Source organism: Aptenodytes patagonicus, chromosome 2 (genome assembly GCF_965638725.1).
Source record: "Aptenodytes patagonicus chromosome 2, bAptPat1.pri.cur, whole genome shotgun sequence".
Taxonomy (NCBI): Eukaryota; Metazoa; Chordata; class Aves; order Sphenisciformes; family Spheniscidae; genus Aptenodytes; species Aptenodytes patagonicus.
In genome coordinates, this window is record NC_134950.1 from 26958198 (window position 1) to 26967489 (window position 9292).

At 44.0% G+C, this 9292-nt stretch overlaps 1 protein-coding gene across 4 annotated transcripts; it reads right to left on the minus strand.

Annotated features, from left to right (window-relative positions):
• Positions 1 to 847: 847 nt before the first annotated feature.
• PDP1 (pyruvate dehydrogenase phosphatase catalytic subunit 1) lies at positions 848 to 8926 on the minus strand. Of its 4 annotated transcripts, XM_076329418.1 has the most exons (3): positions 8787 to 8926; positions 8197 to 8231; positions 848 to 4866 (listed from the first exon to the last, which is right to left on the minus strand). In XM_076329418.1, exons 2-3 carry the CDS (start codon positions 8225 to 8227, stop codon positions 3218 to 3220), a joined length of 1680 nt encoding a protein of 559 aa, XP_076185533.1. In that variant the 5' UTR covers positions 8228 to 8231; positions 8787 to 8926; the 3' UTR covers positions 848 to 3217. The 4 variants fall into 4 exon arrangements, with proteins under 4 accessions (XP_076185533.1, XP_076185534.1, XP_076185532.1 ...); XM_076329419.1 differs by lacking the exon at positions 8197 to 8231 and having other exon boundaries at positions 8787 to 8925; XM_076329417.1 differs by lacking the exon at positions 8787 to 8926 and having other exon boundaries at positions 8197 to 8322.
• Between the last annotated feature and the right edge of the window lie 366 nt (positions 8927 to 9292).

Genomic DNA, 9292 nt, shown 5'->3' on the forward strand with positions numbered 1-9292 from the left:
AGTTATCACAACAGTAGTTGTAAAATACTGTCAAAAGCAAATATAATGCACATACCATTTTGAACATGAGTTAACAGCCGTAAGTTGTAAACACAGACTAAGAGATCTCCCACTCCTCTCTTACCTAGTATTACTGTTAAACAGTTCTGTTGACACATTCATCTAGAACAGTTTTAAAGATTTAAGATTTAAAGGTGAACTTGAAGGCTTGTGTTGACTGTCAAGATTCAGCCACCCTTCTGGGTTGAGCCATATATTTGCAGCTGTGAAATCCATATTTGGAAAAGCAATCACAGCATCCCCCTTACATATAAAGTAGCTGTACTTTCTGCAATGCAACAAGTTTGGTAGACAATGCAAACAGAACATGTCCTCTGCCTGCAGCAGAAGAGCTGTTTCTATTTAGTTTACCATCAATTCATTCCTACGCCATTTTCATCTGCAAATAAGTATTTTAGATCGTTTATGAAACGTTGTATTGCTCTACATAGGGTAGAGTCCACAACTTAATGATCTCAAGTTATGCTGCTTTACCTGCAGCACTGCCCCTGAAGGTAATCACGAGATGATGGGAACTGAGACATGCAGTGACATTGACGGGAAGATTTGAGCTTTGCTGCCAGGGGGCGGCAGCACCACCACGCCTGATGCAGGGCTTCAAGCCTCACAGTGGCATTTAAGAGCTCTGAAGGCCAATTCTCAGTCTGTTTCCATTTGTACTTTGGCCATCTGGTCTATTTGTAACAGGGACTATGCAACAGAACACATTCTTGAAATACAAGTAATTCATAAGCTTCAGCCACAGCAGAACAGCTATCACATTCTATATCAATCCAATACACATGGATTTCTGCATAATTGATCATTTTATTGGAATCTGTTAGAAGATGTTTGTTCAGATCACCTGTTAAGCAGGCAGTTATGCTGCTTCTGTTCACTGCATACATACTGAGCAAGTCTCCAAGCAATACATAAATATTATTTTGTCTGACCCCATACACATGCATCTTTACTACAAAAAGCAGCTTTTCCTCAATAAAAGTTGTATCCATGGGACCAATGTTCATTCCTTCTAGCTATGACTTGTACCAAATCCGTATCAATAATCATAGGTTAAATACATCAATACATGTAATAGAGCTTTAACAGTAAAAAAAAGTAAGAAAGTTAAATACTGCAACAGCTTAGATACATACTGCATTTGAATGATAGAACATAAAGTCTGTTGACCTAGCTAATGACAGAGTCACCAAAACACAACATACAGAAGCAATGTCAACAGCCAGTACTTGTCTAAGCATTTTAGAGTTCCCCTTTTCCCTTCAAACAACGAAGGGTTGTGCACATCTTGAATGTGAACTTAGATATCGTTAACTGTACAGCAACATTGATCCTGATATTTAAGGTCGGGTAAAGAAACAGACATATTAAAGCTGCAGGCCACTAAGTACACACAGCATTTGGGAGTTTGAGGAGCCAATGTTTACTGTAGCACAAGTTCATTGTTCCAACTAAGTGTACCCTATGTAACAGTAGCATTAATTGGCAATATTTGTATTTAGTAGAAAATGCCACATTACTCAAGTAACCACAATAAGCTAGGTTTTTAAAGTGTTGATTTAATTAGCTATGATGAAGGCTAGGGAGGTATTTTAACAGAAACACCTTGGTAAAGTGAAGTAAACTGACCTATCATTGTTCTCTAGAACACAGGAATCAAGTTACATGTGTTCTCTCAGTCATCAAGGGCTGGTATTTCAGCCAGCATTCGCGTTTTTAACCTAAGGGCAGGTTAAAATAAATCTGTGTACAATGCAACATACTTAAAATAGATGCAATGATGACTGATAAATTAGTTGTCAGTCCCTACTTTTTACAGTTACAAGCCCAACGACTTTCGGCACACAAGTTATAGCCAATCTTTTAAGTTCAAATTCAACCATTACAAGCCAGAGACCCATTTCAGAGATTGCTCTGTAATAGCATTCTGGACTGTAAGAACATGCATACACCAGCTGTCCAGAAATACAGAGCTGCTAATAAAGAAGCTGCTAGAAAAAGCCATTAAACATACACATGCATGCCAGTTTCCCCAACTAAAACACTATTTACAAGCCATACTTCAATTTTTTGTAATTTGTAGTTTTTAACCCAACTTAAAAAAATATGAGTTCAAGTGCAAGACATCCAATATGTGACCATTTGAAATAGCTAAAGTGAAAATGAGTGCAAATTACAAAGCCACAAAGAGGTTAGCAATGATTTCCTGATCTTTTCAGGTAAAAATTTATTTACCAGATAAGTAACAACAGACAGAGGTGGAGTCCATGAAGGACATGACCTTTAGGAAAGCCAACACAGTCTTGACCAACACCACTGACTTTTTGGAAAGTCTAAAAGTTTCTTCATACTGCAAACTGAAGTCCTCCACAAAATTATCTGGTATCTTACTGGATGTTGCAAGGTATTATTGCCCTACAAGTTATGCAGAAACCCACAGCCAGGAAACTATTAATGCACAAGAAGTTTATAAGTTACCTTGCATAAGATATGATTAAGCTGTAACAGAATCTCAGGTATTGATTATGGCTTAGACCTGCATTGGAAGTGAACACTTAGACAAATATCCTTAAGTGAGTGACATTGTCTATGTGAAAGTGAGACAGCTTTGTTACACTGAAGACTTACTTGGTTAAAGTGACCTTCTGCTTAGAAGAAACAGTAGACGATATATTCACAAATAACCATATCTACTTTGCAAGAATTAGCCCTGTAAGAATTCAACAATACTCCTTTTTACTAATCTTTTCTTTAAGATAATGTATAGATATTTACAGATATTTATAAACAGGTTTTGTTTCTTAAACAGCCAGATCTTTGATAGTTAATTCTTTATCCTCCTTCCCTCCCTCATCCAAGTCTGCCAAATTCAAGACATTGTTCTAGCAGCATTCATGAAATCAATAGTGCAAAGTTATTACAAAAACCTCTTTTCCCAAGCTGTGACATCCTCTTCAAGTTTGTATTAGGTCAATAGCACTTCCCATGTATTTAGAGCTCTGGGGGAAGGCAGAAACAATAGATATGCTGAATCTAGCAAGCAACCAATTTGTTTGCTGAGGGTTTTTTGGGGGTTTATTGTTGGGTGGTTGTTTTTTTATTTGCTGCTCATACTGGCCATTGTTACAACTTTGGTAACTAGTTCACTACATTAAATTCACAGTTCCTCATTTTGACATGCACCTATAACATGTGAGTTGAACTGCACCACGATAATTGTAATGTCATCTCTATACATTCGAGCCAGCTCTTCTGGAAGACTAAGCATCTTGGACAGCCGCTCATGATCCACAGTGCCAAACTCATTGTTACCCACTGCATGACGTATCAGGTGAGTTGCTGCATTCTGATCTTCAAATACTGAAGAGATTCTTGCTCTCCTTTCTGTTAAGAGACCATGCATCTGTCCCAAAGTTACCTTATAGCCACCAACAGCTATTGGCTGTTGATGGTGAACACCAGTAAGGTACTCCCCTACAATTCTAGCCACATCTTGCCTGTGCATTGTCTCCCACAGCCCATCTGTGGCCAAAACCAGGAACTTATCTTGCGGCCGCAATTTGTGATGTATGACTTCTGGCTCAGCTGTGAGGTATGGGGGAGTGTGATAGTTTGGAGGAATAAACTTTGTATATTCATTGTCATTCAGCTGATCTGGGCCTGATTCTACTACTCTCTTTTGTAGTTCAATACTCCATTTAAACTTCACATCACCAAAAGCTCTGAAAGGCATCAGGAGACCTAAGAGACGATCTTGTTTCACGAGACTTTTCTCCTCAGACTTTGGATGCTCCATTTTCACACGTTCCACTTCATGTTCATTTTGTGCATTGTGGTCATAGGACAGATTAACTGCAGACCAAGATCCATCTTCTTCCTGAACCCCAAGCATTGCCCTACTGTCACCTGTGTTTGCAATGTGCAAGTCAACACCATCCACATGGGCCACACAGGCAGTTGCACCAGAAAATGCTACTCGCAGTACAAGGTAGTTGAGAAAAGAGTTTGGATCTCCTACTTGAGCTTCCAGAGAAATATCATTATCAAGCCTCTTAAAAGCATTAATTAAAGCTTCTTTCACATCAGTAGTCTCTCCACTGTTGAGATCAATGAGCTCCTGCCAGTAAGTTCTTAGACTACTGAAGTAAAGCTTGGAAGCTTCTTTGCTAAAATAATCATTGGGATGCTTGTGCCACTGTAGAATGGGCAACAGAGCTCTGCCACTTTCCACAGCATTTTCTATTTCAAGTAAAGTCTCATGAGGTAACAAAGAGACAGCAATGTAGTAAAACAGTCTTTCACTGACAGCTTGAGCACAAGCACAGCCTGCGTGGCCATCAAACACACCCAAAAGCATTCCTCTTGTCTGTAAGCAAGTGGCAGCACTCCTCCGGTCTTCTATTGGAGCATTAGCAGGCAACTGGTTGCTATCGAAGCCAAGGACAGAACTTACATTTTTACCATCAAATTCTGGGACTTTGAAACTGTACTCATTTGCCTTCAGAATGCTGTTGACCTGTGGAGGAGTGAGGTAGAACCTCTGTGGTGTAGAAGCATAATCCCTTGTGTGAATAAAGTGATTAAAGTTCTCCTTTGGCCTATGAAGTGCCACAAGTTTCTTCTGAGATGCATATCTGAAGTGACTGTGAGCAAAATGAGATAAACAACACAGGTGTTTATGGTGGCAGTAACACACAGTACTGCCTATTCTGCTAATCTCACAGTTACGAATCAACGGAAACAGATGAGCTGGTGCTGGCATGGCATCAGACAGCAATGGTAGCCTGGAGCTTCGGACTGGAATTGCTGAAAGACAAGAGAACAACTATGCTTAGGGGGACAGCTAACAGATTCTTCCCAGAACTCTGTGTCAAGACATGTACAGCCCCTAACAGCGTTGCTTATTATATGGAGTTCATAGCTTCACAGGTCTTGAGAAAGAAAAGGCATTAAGAGGTTCTTGTTTATAGACACTACATTGGGCTATAACAAAAAAGGTACACCATACTTAAGATATTTTAGCTCTTATACCCCCTCAGATAGCAGGCAGGAAGTGAAAACATCATCCAGACAGACAATGCAGCTTCAAACAGAACTTAAGATAACAGTTAGCACGAAGCACTCTACAGTAATGCCACCTTCTACAAGACTCTTACAGAAATTTGTTTTCCTGCTGATTTCCCAGCTGACAGAGCCAGATGGGGCACACAGGGAGGAAAACTCAGTCTTTCTATAAAGCTGAAGAGATAAAGCATCTAACAGTAAGATTCAAGAAACAACTTTGAGATGCCATACAACTGGGTTTAAGAAGATGGTTTAGACAATAAAAGTAAGCAGTAGGTCATAGACAGCAGATATTCTTTAGGCAATCACATGTCAGTAGCAGGTTTTGTCTCTTCTCCCCCCTTTCACATGCAAAGCTTCAAACTTGTGCGACACCATAGTGTACATATACAGAATAGCCACAGCAGCCTAAGCAGCAATTTTCTAGCTTATCATAAAAATACAAGAGGTAGAAAGCAGATGCATTTCTCCTACGAACAGCTCATCTACCCCAGTGAATTTTAAGTTTATAAATTGCTTTAAAAAGCTACTCAGTTGAAAGACTACATGCAAGCTGTGTTTGCTTCCATGACTAGCATAGAGCCCTGCACAACAGTCTAAAGCTAGTTCAGTGTTAAGATAAACTATTAAGTTTAGTATCCAAGAAAAGTATTCTATTTTTTGCCACATCTAAAAAAACTTTCCTTATAATTTTTCATTCCCCTGAAGAAAGATTACTCTAACATACTCTTCCTTGTCCCCATTTACACACCCAATCACAACATTAGTGAGAGTGCCTTTTAAACACTTTATTCACTATGCCTCATTACCAGAAGTCTTTTACAATGTTGTACTTGAGAAAATAGTTCCATAGTGGGGAGAAAAAACAAACCCTTGAACTGTGGCCTTGTGTGAAGTACACACAGTTAAGGGAAATTCAATTTTCTCTTTCCATCTTTTAAGATCAAGTTTCATCATAAAAGCTTCTTCCTAGAAAAGACCATTATAAATTATCTTATATAAAGCTTACTGCAGTCATAAGCGCTAGTCTATCAGCACAACTGTTATCTCAGATTTAATTGTTCCATGGAAAAACTAGGTGCTGCTGTGTTGTGCAAGGTGCTTCAGTTACTAAATTGATTAATTTTTTTAGCCAAGCAGGCATACCAGTATTTCAGATGAGACAGCCCCTATAAAATATGCAGTAAGCCCCAATATTCAATCTAAAGGATCATGCAACACAGGAGGAACCGTGTTCTGCTATCACTCTGTTCTGTAAGCTTTCCATAGATACTGCCACAGGATTCTGATCACCCAGATCAGCTGAGATGTGTCTGGAAATATATTAAGCTTCACCTCATTCTCTGTGTTGCAAAAGAAGGGAAGTGAGTCTCATTCTTCCCTCCAACCTTGCTTGTTCTCCTCAAGTAACCAGGAGTGGAGCCTGTTTCTCTATTACAAAATACAAAGTGCTGAAAGCAAAGTAGAATTCATGTTTCTATCACTCCACTGGCTTTCTAGCATCACATCTTCATTCCCCATGAATGAGTGACTATCAGTCTTGACTTTAACTGACAAAAATTCCTGTCCACTGACCTCTCCCAGGTCTCCCACTGACAGCTATGAAGACTGAACTGGCCAGTTTTCTGTTGTTCAGCTACCAGGAAGAGCTCTGTTTGTAGCCCTGTGGACCACAGCCAGCTGTACAGCCACTCAGCAGCAGTGTATTGGCTTGAACTTCCAGATGCATACCAAGTTTATGTTAGCCATTTCCTTCCTATAAAGTCTATTTCTCCAGCCCAGGCTTCACATGCATACAGCATGACAGAAGTAAACTAACTCCAAACATAGATTTTAAAATCTATTCACTGCCTTCTAATTATAAGGGAGCTATTTTGGTAACAGTTATGTATATTTCTTCACATGACATTTAAGAGCAAAAATTTTGCTTACAGAATGGGAACCTCAAGGTTCTACAGATGTGCCCAGTCTACAGCAGCACCTCAGATTCAGCACCGGTCTCCTGTTAGACTCCAGCTGAATCAGTTCTCCTGACTGCTAAGCATTTGTGTTCAGTGCTGACCCATACGTGGTGCCACAACAGCTGTTTGACAGTTTTGCTGTTGATCCATGATGAAGCAAAATACAAATGTACTGCTGTTACAGTGACTCTGCAGTACCACCAGATGATGATTTTGCTGATTTTTAATCATTAGTTTATTAAATATTACATGACATCCAAGAGAAAGTAGTAAGAAATTGGCCTCAAATTTTCCACAGCCTGTATCATCTACAGTAGATCCATGTCAGCTTAAGATATCAATTTGTTTCACATACCAGATTTAATAAATCCTAGTTGATTAAGTAAAAGAGAAATTCCAAGTTTGCCAACCTGAAGTGAAATTATCTTAAGTCTCTCCCATTTATCCCCACAACATGGATGCTCCAAATATAACCAGACATTCCAGCTAGCCCTTAAATAATTACTTTAAGATCCCAAGTTCATCATGGTTGATCAACAGATGGCAGAGAAGGAAAAGAGATTAAGTAGAAATTTTACAACCCAATCAAGATTTGTCAAGAGATTAGAATCAAGCCAGTATTAAATACCTCTCCAAGCCCAGAACAGGGTACAAATGCTACTTTTCAGGCTACAAATATAATAGAGCCAATAATGGGCCAGATGGTCAGTTTATGGGTTTTGTAGTACTACACCGATAAAATGGAAAAAAATATTACCCCTTCCTTTAATAAAGGCTTGTTATAACTGCACTATTAAGGCCAATTGATGCTGCACAGACAGGTTCCTCCAAAACACCTGCCTTAACTGTGCCAAAGACACCCATGGCTTCAGGTAAAAACACTTACCCCAGGTGCCTTTCAGACACTTGACAGACCTGAATGAATTAGCCTGTTGGAGAGGACAGGGAGGGGGAGAAGGAGCAAGTAACATTCAACACAAGCAGAACCGTTAATCTTTCCCTCCGGCCAGGTCTCAGCCCTCGGACACTGCCCAGCCGGGCAGTCCCTTCCCCGGGTCCCATCCGACCCCCGAGCCCGGCGCTCCAGCGAGTACCGGTGCGAGATACATACCGATCCGCCTGGGCCCAGGACACACACACATTCTCCTGTCACAACAAGAAGCCGCCAACATCCACAAAGCAGAAGCCCGGGGGGGGGCGGGGGAGAAGCAAGGCAGAGAGTTTGTTAGAGAAGACAGAGAGCTCCCGCACGGAGGGGGGACGACAGAGAAAAGGAGACACGCACACACGCACGCAGCCCTTCTGCGGGCACCCGGAGCCGCTGCCGCCCACCCAGCGATAGGAGCGAGCCAGCCCCGCCGCGGCGCGCCCGGAGCAGCCGGCGGAGAGCTCGGCAGCCAGCGCAGAGCTCGGCAGCCAGCGCCCACACCCGCCGCCCCGCCGGGCGCCGAGCCCCCCGCCAGTCCCGCTCTCCCTTCCGGCAGAGGCGAGGCGCCGCTCCCGCTCGCCGCCGCTCCCGCTTGCCGCGGGCAGGGCGCGCCGCCAGCGCTGGGCGTCGCCGCGGCGGAGACCGCTACCCCCTCAGGCGCCGCGCGGCCCCGACATCGCGGCCCCGACATGGCCGCCCCTCCCCAGCCGCCCGCCCGCCTCCGGCAAGACCCCCTCCTCCCTCCCTCCGCCCCGAGCCGCGCGGGCACAGACCTGGCCCCTTCCCGGACGGCTGAGCCCGGGCCCCCCGGGCGGAACAGGGAAGCGGCTCGAGGGACCAAGCGGCCCCAGACGCTCACACGGACCCACCGCTCCCAGCCCCCCAACTGCCGCCGCAACCGCCCCACGCCCGCAACCGCCGCGCTGCGCGGCGCCTTATAAAAGCCCTGCGGCCCGCGGCACGCCGCCCATTGGCTGCCGGGGAGGGCAAGGAGGACACGTGACACGGAGGCTCGGCGGCGGCTGAGGGAGCGCGCGGGGGGAGGGGGAGGCAGGGGAAGTAGGGGGGTGCTGCGTGCGCGCGCATGTTGCGCGGGAGCTGGAAGGCGCGAACGCGGTGGCGGCGCGACGAACCTCCCCCGCTGCGCTGTGCGTGAGGGGAGGGAGTCCGCCGCCCCGCAGCGCCGCGCCGCCCCTCGGTCCTCCCTCCGCCCCTCAGTCTTCTCTCCGCCGCATCGCCGCGGGAGCGGGCCAAAACTGCCCCTCCGTGAAGGAACCGC

Coding starts and splice junctions, on each gene's coding strand:
- PDP1 (XM_076329416.1), bottom strand. CDS start 8,056: ATGTTACTTGCTCCTTCTCCCCCTCCCTGTCCTCTCCAACAGGCTAAT. Junction 4,867..7,971: donor GTGTCTGAAAGGCACCTGGG/GTAAGTGTTTTT, acceptor CTTGTCTTTCAG/CAATTCCAGTCCGAAGCTCC.